At 42.7% G+C, this 20,580-nt stretch overlaps 1 protein-coding gene across 3 annotated transcripts in view; it reads left to right on the top strand.

Moving 5' to 3' along the window:
• The window catches only part of PFKFB3 (6-phosphofructo-2-kinase/fructose-2,6-biphosphatase 3), a 93,218-nt gene extending 83,723 nt beyond the window's left edge, over positions 1–9,495 (top strand). For 2 of the 3 annotated variants that reach the window (XM_028114694.2, XM_028114697.2), the window contains 2 exons: positions 8,600–8,635; positions 9,282–9,395. In XM_028114694.2, coding sequence (XP_027970495.1) covers positions 8,600–8,635; positions 9,282–9,380 — 135 coding nt within the window. In that variant the 3' untranslated portion in view covers positions 9,381–9,395. Of the gene's footprint in view, positions 1–8,599; positions 8,636–9,281 lie in introns of all 3 variants that reach the window. The other variant, XM_028114693.2, reaches the window with a different exon arrangement.
• The last annotated feature ends 11,085 nt before the right edge of the window (positions 9,496–20,580 follow it).

Genomic DNA, 20,580 nt, shown 5'->3' with positions numbered 1-20,580 from the left:
GACCATGCCCGAGAGTGTGGGCACAGTACCCGGGAAAAGCTGTCCTCAACTGGTGCTCTGGGTCAGTTGGACCCAAAATACACCTTAGCCCCCGTCAAGAATCTGGGCTTTCTTACCCAAGAACAGCAAGCAGATTATATGTGGACAAGTAATTCTTGGTCTTTTTAAATCCACAGCTCACAAAGGATTAGGGCGGAACGAGAAGCGGCAAAGGGCAGTTAAGGACAAAGGCCTATTACGCTGTTGTCTGGGGCCCCCATCTCTCTGCCATGGCGCTGGGCGGAAGTGCGAAGAGCAGGGTTAAATCGGGTTCCTTCGTTTGTTCGTTCGTTCGTTCGTTCATTCATTCAGAGTCACTCGGAATTCATGGAGTTCCTCTTACGGTCCAACACGGTGCTACGTGCTTGGAGGAACTTTTATAGGAGATGCAGGAGAAAAGCATTAGTTCCTATCAGAGAGAAGGGTAAACACATTGTAATATGAGCTTTTTCTTCTTAGAAGTTTAGGTTCCTCTAGGGCTGGGAGCCTCGAGGTGCTCTCGTCCAACTCCACGACTTAACAGATGTAGAAACGGAGGTCCACAGGGGGAAAGTTAATTTCCAGCATAGGAGCAACTGGGACGAAACCAACTTGACCCCCGCTCTAGCTCTTTTTTCAGGTGAGAGGCACCTCCCCAGAAAGAGAGAGAAACCAGGTCCAGATACAGAGAAGCCAGATACAGCTGCTACCACAGCTGCTGAGTTTCCTTCCTCTCCTGGAAGCTGACTCTTCTCGCTCTTCTCGAAGACTCTCCTCGAGATCCCGCAGCCTCTGCTTCCCGCGCTCGGCCTCAGCGTCCTCCTTGAGTGCTCCGTGGTGCTGGCTGTCTACCCCTCCAGACCCAAGCTCCCGAGTCTCCTGTTTAAAGGGTGGATTTGCCGTGTGACTTGCGCCCTGAAACTTGGGTAGTATTTCCCAAAGAAAGGACTGAAGGAGTTTACGTTCGGATTAAAACCACGGAACACAGCCCTTTAATCTCAGAGCAGACAAGCCCTTCAAAGAACGGCAATGAGAAGTTCTCAGAGGCTCTAGAAGGCTAGAGAAGAATGCATCCGTTTTGCAAAGTCGGGTGCCAAAATGACCTCTTGGGATGGCAACCAGTGGCTGGCGAGGTTACCTCTCCCTATGAGTCTGAAATTCGAAAAGTTCCAAACAAGGGAAGAGAGGTCTGAGGCCATTATGTAGACAAAGCAGAGGCAATCTGCTTGTCTTCATTCATTGGAAGTAGACACAAGGTGTCTAAATGGTCGTCTCCGTGCTCTGCTGGGCTAGCAGCAGGTCTTACCTCCTGGTGTAATGTCATGGCGGGACCAGTGTGTCTGTGGGGCGGAACAGTCCAGGTGAGTCTCTGAGGGAGAAAACATGGTCGGCTCAATAAAAAAGAGGCAACATTTCTTTGACTTTGGGGGCCAAACCTTGCTCTAACACGGAAGGGCTCTGCATCTCAGACAGCCTGATTTAATTGCCGAACCAAGCTCTCTTCTTTGTGGGGAAGAAGGAAGAGGACTCCAACAATTAGCCCTCTCAAAATGTAGGTCTATAAAAACAACCGGGAGGAATAGGCAATGGCATCCATCTGCCCACTGCTTTGGGCTAGGCCAGGGGAAGGCAAAACAAAGGAAAACACATCTAGTTGGTTCAAGAGTTCCGCTCTCCATTAAGAGAAAAAAACTCTCTCTCTTTTCCTGGCCAGTCCAATGCTCCGTCCCCATTCCACTGCTGTGATGTTTTCTCTTCCAGACTTTTCCTAATTGAACCTTTCTAGTTTTTTTTTTTTTGTTGAACCTTTCTAGTTTTGTCAGGGCTATCTCATATCTCTTCAGCTGTCAGTTTGGATGCTCAGACGGTTCTGGGAATCACTAGAAGCAAGAATTTGATGTTCTTACCAGAGAACGTATGAGAAATGGTCCCAAAGAACAAATAGAAGTACTATCTGAATGCCTACTATGAGTTAGATGTTTAATCTTAGAACATTGTGCCGAATCTTTTCCACAGCTAGTTCTGTGTTCTTTTTTCCATTTTATGTTGTTGAAAACAAGACAGCAGACCCTGAATGGAATCACTTGTGCTAAGGCCCACGTCACCAAACCAAGACTTAACGTAAATACAGTTTGGGCTCTCCCAGAAATGGAATCCTAAGTTAGTCGATCAGGAATCTCCTGATCAGCACGAGCTAGGTCATGTGCCTGATAGACCCCTTCCCACTACTAAGGAAAGTGACCTTGCAATAAACATGTTTTTTGCCTAGTATAACCTTGTTCCCACTCCATTTTCCTATAAAAGTCTTTCATTTTGCACAGCAACTCAGAGTTCCTGTCTATCTTCTAGGTTGAATGTTGTCCTATTTGAGTGGATTTTTGCACAAACTCTCAAAAATTGTAATAGGCCTCAGTTTATCTTTCAACAACATACATGAGAAAAGTCTGGCTCAAAGGTTAAATAATTTGAGAGATTGAATACTTTGCCATAGAATGCACAGACTGTCATGGGTAGCTGGTGAATCAAACCAGCTAACCACGGTTGCCACGTGGCCGTAAAGCCAATGTCATTGTTGTTTTGCTGGATCCGACTTGATTAGAGAAAAGTCAGTGAGTTTACAGAAACAGGAGAAACCCTGTGGGAACAATCTTGTGAGATGGGAGAATGAACCTTTTCTTTCATTTTTCTTCATGTGATTTCCCTGGAAATGTAGTCACTTCCATTCTTTTGGGCCAGTAGTGTAAGGTATGAATTTTTCTGGCTTGGAAATGCCATTTTCTCTCCTTTACTTGAAGTATTATATTTGTATTTAAAAAAAAATGCATTTTGTTCTTGATGTTGAGTTCCGAAAGACTAACTCTCCCAGGAATGTGTTTAATCAGTCACCTTGAGAACATTTATTGAATCCCTACTACATGTAAAGCACTTTCTTTCTTTCTTTCTTTCTTTCTTTACCAACCACTTTAACAGTTTTTTAAAATTTGAGTATAATTAACACACAATGTTATATTAGTTTCAGGTGTACGATGTAATGATTCAACAATTCTATACATTCCTCAGTGCCCATCAAGTGCTCATCATTAATTCCCTTTATCTATTTCACCCCATCCCCCCACCCACCTCTCTTCTGGTAACCACCAGTGTGTTCTCTGTGTTTGATAGTCTCATGTTTGTCTCTTTATTTTTCTTTATGTGTTTTTTGCTCAAATTCCACATACAAATGAAATCATTTGTATTTGTCTTTCTCTGAGTGACTTATTTCACTTAGCATTGTACTCTCCAGCTCCATCCATGTTGTTGCAAAGGCAAGATTTCATTCTTTTTATGGCTGAGTAATGTTCCATTGGGTATATATACCATGTCTTTTTCATCCATTCGTCTATTGGTGGGCACGTGGGCTGCTTCCTTATCTTGGCTATTGTAAATAATGCTGCAATAAACATAGGAGTGCATATATCTTTTTGATCTTGTGTTTCATTTCCAGTAGTGGAATTACTGGATCATATGATAATTCTATTTTTAATTTTTTGAAGAACCACAGTGGCTGCACCGGTTTCCATTCCCACCAACAGTACATGAGGGTTTCTTTTTTTTTAATTTTTAAATTTTATTTTATTATGTTAATCACCATACGTTACATCATTAGTTTTTGATGTAGTGTTCCGTGATTCATTGTTTGTGCAACACCCAGTGCTCCACGCAGAACGTGCCCTCCTTAATACCCATTACCGGGCTAACCCATCCCCCCACCCCCTCCCCTCTAGAACCCTCAGTTTGTTTCTCAGAGTCCATCGTCTCTCATGGTTGGTCTCCCCCTCTGATTTCGCCCTCTTCATTTTTCCCTTCCTACTATCTTCTTTTTTTTTTTTTTAACATATAATGTTAATTTTTTTTTTAACATATAATGTTTGTTTCAGAGGTACAGGTCTGTGATTCATCAGTCTTACACAATTCACAGTGCTCACCATAGCACGTACCCCCCCCAGTGTCCATCACCAGCCACCCCATCCCTCCCACCCCCCACCATTCCAGCAACCCTCAGTTTGTTTCCTGAGATTAAGAGTCTCTTTGGTTTGTCTCCCTCTCTGGTTTCACCTTGTTTCATTTTTCCCTCTCTTCCCCTATGATCCTCTGTCTTGTTTCTCAGATTCATGAGGGTTTCTTTTTGTCCACATCCTTGCCAACACTTGTTATTTCAAATTTTTCAGTTTCTTTCTGATTCATATTGGAAGGTTGTATGTTTCTAGGAATTTATCCATGTCTTCTAGGTTGTCCAATTTGCTGGCATATAATTTTTCATAATATTCTCTTATAATCCTTTGTATTCCTGTGGTATTGGTACTTATTTCTCCTTCGTTTCAGATTTTATTTGAGTCCTCCCTCTTCTTTTTTTAATGAGTCTGACTGAAAGTTTATTAATTGTGTTGCTCTTTTCACAGAATGAGTGCCTGGTTTCATGGATCTGTTCTATTTTTTTTTTTAAGTCTATTTCATCTATCTCTGCTCTAATTTTTATTATTTCCTTCTTCTACTGGCTTTGGGCAAAGCACTATGTTGAATGCTGTGAGAGATACAAAGATGATCTATACATCCCCTGAGCCCTCAGAAGTGGGAAGGAGATAAAATAGTTTAACCCCAAAAACCTAACCTAAACCATAAGAGATCATATGAGCATGTTGACTAGGCCAGTGCTTCTTAATTTTGGCAGCACATCAGAATCACTTGTGAACTCTACCAAGTGCTGAGGTCTGGGCCTTACCCACAGAGGTTTTGTTTTAATTGGCCTGGATGCCCCTTTCCCCCCGCCTCCCCATGGTTGTTCTTTCAAGTTTCCTGGGTGATTCTAACATGCAGCCAAGGTTGAGAACCATTGAACTACAATAACCCAAACTATCTTTTCCAACTCTCAGATTGCATGTCTAAATTCATGTGAGGAAACCTTGGATGAAACCACCAAATTAAATATTTTTATCTCGGTGAATCTTCACAGGAATTATTCATCACCTTCCCTCCGTCTACCATGGCAGACCCATCCACCCACCCACCCACCCATCCCCTTTGCCTCCAGAATGAGGTGCCATCTGCATTCACAGGGAGGAGACCCTTGCCCCCTCTACAATTTAGTTGGTAGACTACTTTGAATCCATAGTTCCCAATAGCTTTTCCACAAATATGGGCTTGTGAGTTTATCCAGTTTTCTTTTTCTTCTTCCTCTTTTCCAGGCATTAGGGTGGGTGGGTGTCATGGTCTCTTCTACATTCCCCTAGGAAGTGGAGTTCTCTTAGGTACTGGGAAGCCCTGCAAAGGGAGGCATGCAAATTACCGTATGGGAAGATTCATCTGGGGGGCAAAGGCAGGATGAGTTAAATTTAGGAGAGCCAGGATATAGGCAGGAGGGAGGATGTTGTAAGAATGGAACGGAAGTTGACGAATGAGAGAGATATTATGAGAGAAAAAGCTTCAAGTTGTAGGGAAAGATTCAAACTCTTGCCTAACTCCAACGCCCGAACTCTTTAGTCCGTATCCTTTGTGTGATTTGCCACAGCAAGCTACTCCCCCTGCCGAATGGCTAATATAGAAATAATGCTCTTTGGCTTCAGCTGTTATCCTGGTGTATCTGTGGAATATACTCTGGTGTATCTGTAGAATATACTTTTGGCTCTTGGGACGCCTACACTGAACTTCGTTTTACCTGAGAATGAATGAGACAGTTGAGAGCACTTATGCCAAAACTCATGGTGTAACTGGTAACAGCTACCCAGAACATCCTCTATAAAAGTCTCGTTTGTGACTTTTTTCGTGTTGTTTGTGGTTAACAGTAGTGTATGCTTTCTGATTGGTAATCGGATAAGTAAGCATGTATGACCTTTGTTTTAAAGAGTTTGGCTCTTCCAATTCAGTGATTCAGCTCCTAGGAATCGGTCCTAAGACATAAATGCAGGCAGATATTTATATAGAAAGTTATTTATAACATGGATAAATTTAGAAATGATTATCTTACATTAAGGAATGATATATATATAATGTACATGTATGTAAAATCATGTATATATGATTATAACAATACCTGAAACAACTAAATAGCCATCAATATGGAATTGGTTACAAAACTATGATATGGTCGTACAATGGAAAGCAGCAACAACTACAAATGAGATAAACATGCATGTGCAGATTTGAAAAGATCTCCAGTACATATTATTGTGTTGTATGGTGTCATTTATGTCCTATATATGCTATTTATATATGTTATGTGCTAATGCATAGAGAAGACCTTGTACATATAGAAGGACATGTATCAAACTGTTCATGGAGGTAAGTTAGTTTTGGAGGTAAAGTGGGTGGAGATGATAAAGCAGGACCTTTATGTTTTACTTTATAAACTTCGGTATTTGGATCTCTTACAAGGAGAACAATTACATCCATTACACATATAATTAAAAGTGGTAAGATCTTGGGGTGCCTGGGTGGCTCAGTCGGCTTTCGGCTCAAGTGATGATCTCGGGGTCCTGGGATCGAGCCCCACCTGGGGCTCCCTGCTCAGTGGGGAGTCTGCTTCTCCCTCTGCCTCTGCCCCTCCCCCTGCTCATGCTCTCTCTCTTGCACGCTCTCTCAAATAAATAAAAGAAAATAAATAGTAAAATCTTAAAAAGTCTTGACTTTTAGTTTTCGTCCTGTGTATCTTCTCTTGAAGCTTGGCTGCTTTTTGCAAGATAAAAAACAAGTTACCTTCTAGAAATCTAAAGTGGTTTCAAAAAATTAAACAACTTGGGCATTTGGCTTGTGGTGAGCTGGCTCACCTGGTGAGGGTGCACACAGGTGTGTTGAAGTGGATGGCTGTGGGCGGCAGGCTGTGGTCTCCTAATGCAGACAGATTTGCTCCAGGTGAGGGTGACACAGTGTCATCACCAAACACCGAGGGGTGGGATGTGTTCTGTGATGTGAGTTGTTAGCTCAGAAGGAGCACTTCCGTGCTTCGTTCCCACATTCTTCTACCTGGGTCACGGTGTAGAGAAGAGAAAGCAAAAGTGGGGCTATAGCCTGGTGGGGGGGTGGGTAGGGGAGAGCAGGGAGGGCAGTTGGTGCTCCCAAGATGAAGGAAAGAGCACGATCTTTGGGCAACCGTTAGTAAAAAGTAGCATGTCTCACTGGGGACCAGGAATAGACGGTCTTTTTTAATTCATGTACTTTCCTCTTTATCCCTTTCTGATGATTGACTCGAGCCAGTCAATCTACCGTGTACTCCTTCCCACTCAGGAGGTGAAGGACAGAATTGAGGCAGGGTCTCTGGCTCACCCGGTCCAGCCCCTGGCTTGGGGGCAGTACGTAGACAGCGGGAGAGGTGACCCGGGCGTCCAGACACAGAGCTCACACTCCACCCAGCAGCCTGAGGGCCACACTGGTCTGCATCTGTACTTCTCTGGTTCTCTGATGATACCTGCCTGAGAGAACCACGTTCACCTGAGACAGAGAGGAGCCTCAGAGACAGACGGGGTTTCCTGGTTCCGTGGCCAGTTGGCACTTTCTCAGATCAGAGTCAGTTGTGTAAAATAGAAGTGTGCTTTTTGTGCAGACCAATTGAAGACGGGTTGTTTTCTCATGAACCTGGCATTTTTTGTCGGTTCTCTTGGGCCCTGTTTATAGCCTCATGGGGAGGGTTTCCATCTCTTTCTATCTCCAACCCCCATTACACGAAATAACATTTGAGCAACCTCTTTTAAGAAAATCAATCAATTCTAATGCAAAAATGCAAGATATATGTTTTGTCTGGGTGCGATTCTCTCAACGGGTGTCTCCTCTTACAGCGGTGTACACTTGAGAGAAATAAAGAGTAATTTTTTTGTGTTGTTTTGGTTAGTGCCAAAACACTATTGCCAGGTCGGGCGAACAGTGGGCAGGCTTTGCTGGGAGGCCAGAGCTAGTTGGACGTGTGGATTTCATGCGGTGAAGGCCCCGCGTTTTGAACGATATCTGTCTGGCTGACGATGCTGTAGGTTCTCGGCCCAGAGGGCAGCTTGGGGAGCCACAGAAAGGGACGTACTGACACTTCCCCTTCAGGACCTTTTAGTTTAGCTAAGGGTGAAAAGAGAAATAAAGTGACAAGAGCATTCTATAATAATAACAATACCAGTAATCATAATAATAATAAAAACAAAGTGTCGGCAAGTGATCAGAGGGACCTTGACATTCACCCACGTTCTCTCTTGTGTTCCTCCTGTTTCTAATAACATTAGCAATGTATTCTAGTGGAAAGAGCCCCGGGCCAGGAACTAGGAAAGAAAGCAGGCTGCAATCTCTGACTTGCCGCTTAATGGCCTGCTTTGGGGTAAACCACTTAAACTCTGAAACCTTGTATTCTGCACCCCGCGCCTTCACAGTCTGATCGCCAGATTTCCTTCTACCGCCAAGTGCTGGGCCCTCAGCACTTACTTTGTCTTTTGCTCTTTGCTTCAGGACCAAGAGGATTTTCTGAAGAAGATTTCATTCTCCCCTTCAGGGATGGTTTGGCCCAGCATCCAGCCAACCAGAGGAAGTGAAAGGCCTGGGACTAATCAAGGATTTTTTTTTTTTTTTTTTTCAGGACAGGAAGGGGTGGGTCAGTAGAAGACAGGTGAAGGTGAGTCAACCTGTTTTAAGTTTTGTCATCCCCGATGAAAAAAAAAAAGATAGGGTCCTTGCTAGGATGTGAGTGCTAACACCCAGGGGAGATGGCTGTGTCTGTATCCAGCTGGTCCTAGGGTTGGGTGCTGGGAATACATCTGCAATGTTCTCTCCTATTCCACGTGGAGGCTAAGCTGTCAGGCAACCCGGAGATGCAACCACCACACCTCATCCCCTCCCCTCCCCCCATGGCTGTGTTGTAAGTTGACTGACTTCCTTGATCACCCTGGGCAGCGGCAAGAGTGAGGTGGGGCTAGTATCAGGCAAGTTGATGGAGATTTGTCATCCTGCAGCTTCACTTGGGACTATTCAGTGAGTGGAAATCCATAGTCAGAGATGAGGGGGGCGCCTTTCAGACACTGATAGATCAAATTCACCCTCGCGGAGAGAAAAGGAAGGAACCAGATTACAGCTGCCTTAGGTTCCGTGCCAAGAGAGAAGGATGTGGCGGAAGGCTCGACTCTGGGGATTCTCTGGAGATTAAGAGAGTTTAGCTCATTTTTAAACGTTTCCTAAACAAGAGTTCCAAACAGATTTCCATACGTCCTAGCTGTTTGTTTCAAAAAGAAATATTCAACCCACTTGGAGCCCTTTCCTTTCAGGAATTCCCAGAAAATTTCCCAGTAGCGTCAATAAACGAAGTCTCTCCATCATCAAGAGCTCATCTTTTTTATTTGGGACCATCCAAGGAGTTGGGATAAAGGTTCGACACTGAGACCAGTGAGACGTAAGACCCCGTAATTTCCCAGACAAAGGACTCTTTCTGAGTGATTGATCTGAAAATACGTCTACACCAGCCTCCAGGGAGGGTGTGTGATAATAACCATTGATTACTTAGGAATCTGAGAGGAGGGTGTTTCAGGAAGCAGTGTGGGCTGAGCTCTTTGATCCTAACTTAACTCCAGGAAAAATAAACAGGCACACTGAGTCATTTATCTTCAGGGTTGCTAATAAAGGTAGTGGGGTGCTTGCAGGAATGTTTACCTTTTTTTTTTTAAAGATTTTATTTAGTTATTTGACAGAGAGAGACACAGAGAGAGAGGGAACACAAGCAGGGGGAGAGAGGGAGAAGCAGGCTTCCCGCAGAGCAGGGAGCCCGACGCAGGGCTCGATCCCAGGACCCTGGGAACACGACCTGAGCCGAAGGCAGACGCTTAACGACTGAGGCACCCAGCCGCCCAGGAGTGTTTACCTTCTTCTTATTTATTTATTTGTTTTTACCTTCTTATTTTTAAACTATGATGGCAGGAGGCAAGACAACTGACTTGACCACCAAAGCAACTGGGAAGAGTAGCCAGGTGGGGGCCACGAAGGACTCTATTGTAGGAGTAGCGTGCAAATACGGGTGTAGCGTGGTCTGGGTTAGGGAAATTCAGAAATAACTTGAAAGTCCATTAACAGGAGATTTATTGGGTAGATGATGGTACATCCTATGCCATGGAATATTGTGTGTCATGAGTCATCTTCCTGGAATACACCCTGCAGTGACAACTTGTCTGCATGCGATTTGTTACGATTTATTACAGAAGTGTTCCTAGGGATGTAGGAAGAGGGAGGCAGGAGTGGGAAAGGGAAAGAAATCAAGACAAATCCCAGCACTCACCTGATCCCTGTGGGGCAGCTCCGGAGTATAAATTGTACCAAGGATAAATTGTACCAAATGGTACCAGAGGCAAGGGTCTGGGCTTTCATGATCCTACAGCCCCTCCTAGTTCTCCATGTTAACAGGCAAAATGGCTCCAGAAGCTCAAGGGCAGGCCCCAGAAAGGAGCTTCAGGTGCTTACACCTAAAGAGAAGCACACATAAGCCGGGGGATAGACACGCACTGAAATGGTGGAGGGATTGGAGGGTTTGGTTAGTGTCTGCTTTACTCTTCAATTATTGAAAAGAATGAAGTGCTAAGTCCTTCCATTGAAAGTTATTATGGTAAACACTGACTGAAAAAGCAAGTTAAGAAATAACATATTGCAGAGTGTTTCCTGGCACCAGCCAATTCTCCAATACCAGCTGGGTAGCCAGTGATTCAATCCAGTTCTGGAGGGAGTGTTCTGTTCTGTAAGTGAAAGGGCGCAGCCCCACAGGAGCCCCCACTGCAGTCCCTGGTTGTCAGCTGTCTTTCTGGCCGACGGGCTACATATTGGGGCTCCCAGGACCCTCTCCTCAATTTTGAGAATTCGTTAGAATGGCTCACAGAACTCAGGAAGACACTTTTACCTATATCTACCAGTTTATTATAAAGGACACAGCTCAGGAGCAGACAAATGGAGGAGATGCCTAGGGCAAGGGATGCAGGAAGGGGCATAGTTCCCTCTCTGGGTGCACCACCCTCCCGGCACCTCTGCGTGCTCACCGACCTGGAAGCTCATCAAATCTCATGCAAGAGTTTTTATACAGCTCAATCTCCAGCCCCCTCTCCCCTCCCCCGGGGTTGGTGGATGGAGCTGAAAGTTCCAGGTCTGTAATCACTTGGAACCAGCCCTATCCCGAAGCTATCTAGGGGCCCTACTTGTGTCACCTTGTTGGCATAAACTCAGGTGTGATCAAAAGGGGTACCTTAGACATAATGAGGCACTCCAATTGCTCAGGAAATTCCAAGGGCTTTAGGAGTTCTGTTCCAGGAACCGGGGACAAAGCCCAAATAGATTGTTTATTATACTATACATATATATTTTGATTTTTTTTTTAATAAAAAGAAATGTGTGTCTGTATGCATGTAAAGAAAAAAGTCTGGAAGGAAACAGATCCAACTGTTAATTGTGTTACCACATGAGGGACTAGGAAGGGGGGCTGGAGGGGTAGGTGGAGATGTTCAGATTTATGAGCAAGCATATTATGCTTTATAATAGGAAAAAAATAAAGCAATGTACAAGACCTCTGCCATGTGACAATAGCATGTGCCTCTGTAGTCCATGGGCATCTCTGTCTGCAGTTCTAAGAACCAGACAGGCTTACTGAGTGAAAGGGACATAGTGATTGCTTGGTGCATATAGTGATGTTTCCCTGCAATGAACAAAACTTTGAAGTCTACAATTACACACAGTACCGGACTGGAAATTGTGGCTTCAGTGGTCCCCATTCCGGATGCCTGTTTGTCATTTTAGGCTTTCTTAGGAAAACATGTTTTTAGCCTGGTGCTTCCTCTTCATGCTTGAGTCCCTATCCATTGAATGTTCACTAGGTCAGCCTCTCCTCCCTATGAGGGGTCTGTCTGGGTGGAAAAACTACTCTAATACTCTGCCTTCAACCTAAATTGGTAGCCCTGCCAGACGCTTAATTTGTAGGTAAAATCAGCTCTCTTCCCCCTTGATGGTAGGTATTATAGATCCAGGTTGATCTAAGCCCTTCCTCTGGCCAGTAAACAACCAAGAAGAACCATGAAAAGGTCGGCAAAAGTGGTCCCCAACATCCCTGTAATCACAAAGCCTGAAATAAAAGCTTGCGTATGGCGTTGTGTTAAGTTCTGGGCAAAGACAACTGTGTGGAGAAGTCTCTTCACTTTGGAGCTGCAAAATTTGCCTCAGACCAACTCCTGTTTCAATTTATCCGCCCATCCTCCAGTCCATTCATTCATCCACCCAACCATCCACTCACCCACCAATCTACTCACTTACCCATTCATCCACTCATCCACCTACCTTCCCGTCCATCTATGTACCCATTCACCCACCTACTTATCTACCTACCTATCCATGCATCCATGCATCCATCCATCCATCCATATTTCTAATAATTAATGAGGGCCTCTCATGAGCCAGGCAATGAGGTAGGCATTATTCCTAGTCTTTGGCATTTATCTATTGCAAACACACTTAAAGCTCACCTCCAACTTTTACCTACAGCCTTTAGCATATATAAGAAACCATTTCAGGTCCTCTGACTGCTTCCCATTAGGGTTTGTTTTCTCCTAGCCCGGGGTTCGTAGTTACTTCTGTCTGTCAGTAGTACTTCACCAGACTAACAACTATCATGTACCGAAGGCTCATTACCTGTCAGGTACCTTGCAAAGCTCTCTGTACACCCACCTTATCTCCTTTAATCCTTACAGTGATCCTAAGAAGTGTGCATTATCTACATTTTCATCCTCTTTCTTGTGAAATACAACATGTATAAAAATGGTGCCCCCTAAATAAAGTATGACTCTATAATTTTTGGAAAAGCAAAGTTGTATATATATAATGAGGTGAAAAATAGAACATCGCCGGCACCCAGCACCCGGAAACCCTCTGTGTGCCCCTCCTTCAGTGCCGCCCATTCCATACCTTCTAGAAGTCACCACTATCCTGATATATATGATGATGACCGCTCCTTTTTAAAAAAATAGTTTTACCATGTAAGCATGCATCCCTAAACACTATAGTTTGGTCCTGCTTGTTTTGTTAAACATAAATCATATTGTATGTTTTCTTTAGTGATTTTGTTTTTTCCCCTGAACATCAAATTTTTAGGATTCACACTTATTATTGCATTAGTTGTGTCCAGTTCTCCTTCCCATTTAGTATTTTATTATGTGAATATAGCACACCATTTCTTTTCCAGTCTACTGTTTTGGGACACTTGTGGTTTTGCAGTTTTTGGCAATTATTAAAAATGCTGCTGTGAACATTCTTGCACATGACTTTTGGTGAAAGGAGTCTGCATTTCAGTTGGATTTGCCAATAGGAGTGAAACCGCTTGGTGGTTGGCACGTGTTGAATTTTGGCAGGTGCTGCTAAACAGTTTTCCAAACTGGTTGTACTAGTTTACGCTTCCACCCACGGTACACCAGTGTGTTTGTGGCACTGCATCCAGTCTTTCTAAATCCAGCTTTTCTGATTGTTTGTAGTGATATCTCGTCTTGATTTTTAGTTTGCATTCCATTCATACAAATTAGGTTAAATGCCTTTTTGTGTATTTTTGGACATTGGTCTATCACCTCTTGTGAAGTACATTTTGAAGTCTTTGCCCCTTTCATCAGGTTTGTTTAAGCATAATCGCCTTTTAATCCTTTAAATGCCATCTTTCAATATTTCCAATGTCATTGAACTCACCAAGCTTTTCCTTTATGGTTAGCACTTTTTGTGTCCTGTTTAGGGAATCTTTCCTTATCCTGACGTCTTAAGAATCTTCTTGCTTGTTATTGCATTGGTCGTGGCAGAGTTAGGAGACAGAAGTGACACCATGTGCAACAGAGAGGATTTAATAAGGAGAAATGGTTACACGGATCTCAGAGCCTGAAGACAAAAAAGGAAGCTTACAGCAACAGGGAGATTAATCGCTTCAGAAAACAGGTGTGCCTCTAAGACGAGGGGAGCAAAGAGAAGAGCTGGTGTTACCAGACCCTGGAACTCAGAGAAGGGATCCCACAGCAGTCCAGGAGGCAGGTGCAGGTGCCGTCCAGCTGCTGCTGCTGGCTCCCAGGAGGGAGTGGTGGGGTGGGCTGAGCTGGAGGCCGGAACCAGGTGCTGCGGGCATGAAGGGCTGCAGCTGGAGAGACGCGTGCAGAACAGCACACAGAGCTGGAAGGAGGAAGACTCTTCAGTTTCTCCCGTCTCTCAGTCTCCCTCTTGCAGCCCCTAATGCAGAATCTAGCAGGAAACCAACGGGCAAAGGAGAAGTGTAGAGTCCCAGCCCCTGAATCACCAAGCACAGAACAGAAGAGTAGATCTGGAGCTGAGAGACAACAGCTTAGGAACTGGCCCAGTAATCTAGAAGTTTTATTATTTTGCCTTTTACATTTGCCTTCAGTCCTCCTGGAATTGATTTTTGTGAATGGTAGGAGTCTAGCCTCCATCATGGCCCCCACCTCTAATTGACTCAGTATCACTTAATTGGGAGATTGTCTTTTCCAAATTGCTCTCCAAGGCCATTTTGTTATAAATCTAGAGGGTCCGTTTCTAGATTCTCTATCATATTCCATTGATTTATTTATCTAAACTTGCACCAGTTTCACCTTAATTAATGTAGCTTTAAAATGACGTTTGGTATCTGATAGAGTAAATCATCTCACTTGGTTCTGATTTTAAGATTGTCTTGGCTAGTCTTGGGCCATCAGATTTCCATTTGATTCTAGAATAAGCTTTTCAATTGTCATAAATATCTTGCTGGGATTTTTATTTAGACTGCATTGACTCCATAGATAACTTTGGGAAAATTGACATCTTTACAGTATTGGGTTTTCAATCCATGAATATGGTTGATTCCTTCTCTTATTTCGGTTTTTAATGTTTTCTTATCATGACACTTGGTGCTCTTCTGTTAGAGGGCTCACACATGGTTTATCACCTGTAGTTTTAGGTATTTGTTCTTTTAACTTTTTGTTTGCAATGATTTCAGACTTACAGAAAAGCTGCAAGGATAGTACAAAGAAATCCCTTATTCCCTTTACCCAGATCCAACATTTGAAACATATTTTGCCATATTTGTTGTTCTCTCTCTCTTTCTTATTCTTTCTGTAGGTATATATACTTTTTTGGTTTTCTAAATAATTTGAGAGTAGATTGCACAAGTCAGGCCCCTTTACCCAGTAATATTTCCATACGTATGTTCTAAGAACGAGGAGAGTCTCTTATATAACTATGATACCGTTCTCAAGTTCAGAAATCTTAGCTTTGACTTAATTCTTTCATCTAAAGCAGTTCACCTTCCAATTTCGTTAGTTGTGCTAGTAACATCCTTCCAGCGTAGAACCTAGTTCAGAGGCACACCTTGCATTTCATTGGCATTTTGTGTTCATCTTCTTTGATTTGGCGCAGTTCCATGGGCCTTCTTTGGCTTTCATGATTCTGACAATGTTGAAGGCTACAGGCCAGTTTCTTTATTGGATGTTTCTCAAGTTGGATTTGTCTAATGTTTCCTCACCTTTAGATTCAGGTTTTGCACCCCCGGCAGGAATATTTCCGAAGCAATGCGTGTCTCTCTCGGGATGTTCCATCTGAAGGCACATGATGCCTACCTGCCTCTCATTCATAATGGTTTTGGCCACCCACCCGCCCAAAGTATTGTTCAGTTTTTCCACTGCACACATATTTTCTTTCCCCTTGAGGTTAATAGGCAGTCTGGGGGAAAGCAATGAAGCCCTGAAAATATCCTGCACCTTGTTAACTGTGTCCCTTAATGTTAGCATCTGCTGAAGATTCTTGCCCAAACCAATCTTTGCTGTAATGATTACAGAAAGGTGATTTTCCAGTTCCACACTTCTTCCACATTTATCATTCAGCATTTGACTGTCAGGAAGAGCCCTCCTTTCTCCCTCATTTATTTCTTTGTTTCTCTGCTTTTTATTTTATGGGCTCACAGATTCCTATTATATTCAATGATTTATCATCCATTACTGTCTTCCTTCCTCCCTTCCCTTCCCTTCCCTTCCCTTTCCTTTCCTTTCCTTTCCTTCCTCTCTCCCTCTCTCCCTCTCTCTTTCTTTCCTGATGCTCAAATTGTCCCAAAATTGGGATAGTGAGAACATTTTTGAGCTGGCTCCTATGTCTTTGACACGTTTCCCTCTCTTTTTTTGAGCATTTATTTACTTTCTGACCCAAGAGTTCATGCTCATCTGTGCCTTACCTGTCTCAGCAATGGAACGAGCCATGTCTCCAATAAACCCTTGTTCCTGGATCTGGATGGAGGACTGTTCATTGCTCTTTCAGTGGCCAGGGCTAGGGTAAATATACCTCTGTGTGTGTGTGTGTAAATTATACACTGACTATAACATATCGGCATGTATATACTTATAAGTTTACATTGATATCTCCAATTCCAACTGAACACATGGGTCACCTTGCCATCATACGGGACTGTCTACATAATTTGTGGAGTCGGGTGCAAGATGAACTGTGGGCCCCTTGTTCAAAATTTATCCAGAATTTCAGCACCAGAGAGCACTGAACCGAGCAAGGGACTCTTTTCACACAGGGCCTGTGTGACTGCCTATGTCTCACACGTACAAAGTAGGCTCTCTCTTCATCATTCCATATTTGTATTTCTCTTTTTCCATAGTAAGAATGCCCACTGGCAATATCAACACCCTTACTCAAGGCTTTCTACATCATTTGGGAACCACGTGCAAAATGAAGATGCCAAACCCTTTGTTCAAAAAGGGAAAAAAATGTCATGAAAGGTACTAGAATATAAAGCATGTTCTTTTCTTTTGCTATCTCCTGATTGGCCATGGTGTTTTTATCTGCTATTTAATCTCATTTTAAATAAAGAAAAAATTAAATTTGAATTATTAGAACGAATTCTATTGTTCATCTTTATCTGACAATGGCAATTTTAAGTGCAAATATAAGAGCATTTAACTCCTGAGTGAAATCCCCCAAAATCACATGATGAATATTTCCTAGTTTTAGCGTACGTATGTATTTTGTTCTTTGGAAGAAAAATGGGATGGTTGTACAAAACTAACTCCACTGTTTCTATTCCACTTCTAGATATGCTCACATTCTAACAACACTTGCTACCTTTGGGTTACTGATGAGTGAGGAAGGACTGAGAAGAAAAGGCACTCTGGGTTGTCTGTCTCTCCCCTTCCCTTATGTCATCATTTTCAGCCTATGTGGTTGGTGAATGGAGGGAAGGAAGATTATGCTTGGTCGTTAGCCTTTCCCAGGACAGACGCACTGCCTTCTGTGTGCAGTCAAAACAAATTCTGGGTCAAACAAAGTGTGGTCTCCTGGGGCTCTCTTCTTGCCTACCCGATTGTGGGCATTACACACTTTCTTTGCACTTTGAGCCTCCCTGAATTCCCAGGCGTGATGGCATTGGTTCAAAGATAAAATTGTGAGGAATTTCAAGATAGGGACAACAGAGCTTTAAATCAAGTGCAGCATCCTTCTGAGCACAGAGCCCTGGGTGACTACACAGTGCACAGGACTCCTGTTTCTCAAGGATTTTCCCAAGACTCCCCTTCCCACCCTTTACTCCCAAGGTCTTGAAGCCCCAGCAGATCTCCAGCGACAGCTTTGTTGTGATTAGGTGCATATTTCTCTGCATAACTTGAAGTTCTTCCTGATTCTGGTAATGCTGAAGGCATGTGTGGTTTATTTCCACTCCTTGATGATCTTAGGCTATTTGGAGGACATTATGTAGAGAGTTTGAAACTCAAGTGTCTGCTGTTATCCTACAGATTAGGGTGTGTGTGTGTGTGTGTGTGTGTGTGTATGTGTGTGTGTGTCTGTGTGTGTGTCTGTGTGCCTGTGTGTCTGTGTGTGTGTGTCTGTGTGCCTGTGTGTCTGTGTGTGTGTGTGTTTGTCTGTGTGTGTGTTTGATGCTATTGTTAAAAATAATCTTTTCTTTTTCCAGAACAAAAGACTGTTTAATCAAAAACATTTTCTTTGTACTGGATAACACATTCACAAAGATCAAACATAAAGAGATAAAGGTATATTAAAAATTTCATTTTCTAATTATTTAGTGCGGTTATGTAGAAATAATTGCCTTTTAAAAAATTATCCTTTACCTCCAGACCTTGTTAAATTCACATACTAGCTCTTAATAGTTCATCTGTAATTTTTTTGACATTTTATGTAAACCAATTATGTAGGCAGAGAATGATGACAGTTTTACTTCTTTATTTCCAACTCTATCCTTTCTCCATTTTTCTTGATTTACTGCTGTTAGGTCTCTGGTACAGCATTGAATAGAGGTGGTGATCGTGGGCATTCTCAGCTCATTTCTGATCTCAGAAGGAAAGTGTGGAATTTTTCTACCTATGATGTTTTTTGTAGATGCTTTTTATTTATTTATTTTTTTAAGGATTTTGTTTGTCAGAGAGAGAGAGAGAGAGAGAGAGAGCACAAGCAAAAGCACGGGGAGTGGCAGGCAGAGGTAGAAGCAGGCTCCCGGCTGAGCAAGGAGCCTGATGCAGGACTCGATCCCAAGACCTTGGGATCATGACCTGAGCCAAAGGCAGACACTTAACTGACTGAGCCACCCAGGTGTCCTGTTGCTTTTTAAATATAAAAACAAAGAGTTAGCTTCTATTCCTAGTCCTCTATGAGTTTTTTTTTTTTTAATGACGGATGTTGAATTTTATGACTTTTCTGCATCTATTGAGATGTCATGTGATTCTGACCAACTGGTTTTTGAATGTTATGCAAACCCAGCGTTCCTGGGAGGAGACTGATTTGGCTATAATGTTTTAATTCTTTATATATTGTTCAGTTGGCTTTGTTTAAAATTTTGTATCTCTGTTCATGAGTAAGAATTGTCTGAAATTTTCCATTCTTGTAATATTCTTAAGAGGTTTTGGGTCATGGTCAAAAAACAAGTTTGAGATTGCTTTTTTTCTTCTTCTTCTTGGAAAGAGTTTGTGTAAGAGTTGTATTACTTCTTTTCTGAGTGTTTGGTGGAATTCCCAGTGAATTCATCTGGACCAGGACTTTCTTTTCAGGGGTTTAAATTATGGATTCAATTACTTTAATAGTAACATGACTATATTTTCTACTTTATTGTGCCAGTTTGGGTAAGTTTTATTTCCCTGATACTTTGACCATCCATCTCACCTTTCATAGGGCTGTTTATAATACCTTCATAGTATATTTCTGCGTGGCATTTGCAGTGCTACTGCTTTTTTATTCCTGACTTTGTAGATGTGTGTTGTTTCTAAGCACTTTGAAGACACCATTCTATTGTCCCCTGTTGAAAAGTCGGTTGGCGTTTTATTTTTGGTCTTTTTAAGATAACACACATTTTTTTTTCTCTTGCTATATTCAAGATAGTTTTTTTGTCTTTGACTTTCATTGGTTTTATTATGATGTACCTAGGGATGGGTTTCTTTTTTTGTTTATCCTACTGGAGTTCTTAGGGTTTTCTGACTGAGCTTTGGTCTTCACCGTTTTTGGAAATTTCTCAGCCATTATTTCTTAACTATCACTTTTCTGCCACTCTCATCTCTCCTTCTAGAATCTTGTATGCACATTTACCAGACATTCTCAGGGCATGCTCTGAGTCACCTGTTCTGTTGTGCTTCCCATGTTTTTGTTGCTCTGTGTCTTATTATTATGCTTTACTTTCCCCCTGTATATTTTGGTTTACTAATTTTCTCTTAAACCTGTCTATAGAATTCTTAATTTGGGATATTGTATTTTCAGTTCCAGAACTTCCATTGGCTCTTTTTAAAAGAAATAATTTCCATTTCTCTGCTGAAATTTTTAGTCTTGTATTTTATCTCCTTGAGCATATGAAACATTTGACAGTTCATGCTTGTTCACTGGAGCCCCTGAGTCTTTTTCCCACTGTTTACCACTCAATGGTCTAGGATGATTTAGACTTGCCTTAGGGAGTAGCACAGCAGTTAAGGAGTTGGGATGACTGAGAGCAGAGCAAGGGAGGAGAAATAGGTCCAGTGTGTGGAGGGAAGAGGGAGTAAGCCCTCACCACTCCTAGGAGGAGACATCAGGCGGCTTGTATTTCCGGCCTCTGGCTGAGTCCTTTATACCCACACAACTTCAGAAGTCAGCAAGCGTGTCAAATGCATAAGTTGAGAGGGTCACCTAATGTGACAATGGGCAGATTTTCAATCTACTTTTTAAAAATTGGATGTTTAGAGACTTGGGAACAGGGGACAAGGGTCCCATGTTATTGCCCCCAGGGTGCTATGACCTGACAAGTTGCTCTCCTTCTCAACATGTCATTACTGTCATCTCTAGAGGAGACAATAATCCATATTTTTTCCTATTTCAGATGAAACGTGCAGTATGGACGGTTTTACTCATTATGCTACCATGAAAGTAACGTTTTTGAGGTAACAGTTTGATTGTGTCATCCCAGTGATCAAAGCCCTTCAGTGATTCCCGTTGCTCTTGGGCTTAGTGACAAACTCGCTCAGCCCAGCTCATCGCGTACCTGGTGGCCTGGCCCTTGCCCATGCCCCTGGCCTCATCTTAGACCATTTACTCCTCCGGTCATACTGACTTTCGGAAGTT

This window comes from Eumetopias jubatus, unplaced genomic scaffold (assembly GCF_037043125.1).
Source record: "Eumetopias jubatus isolate StellerSeaLion01/CBP00866 unplaced genomic scaffold, mEumJub1_p1.0 scaffold_8, whole genome shotgun sequence".
NCBI classification, from domain to species: Eukaryota; Metazoa; Chordata; class Mammalia; order Carnivora; family Otariidae; genus Eumetopias; species Eumetopias jubatus.
This window is presented reverse-complemented; position numbering and strand designations above follow the sequence as displayed.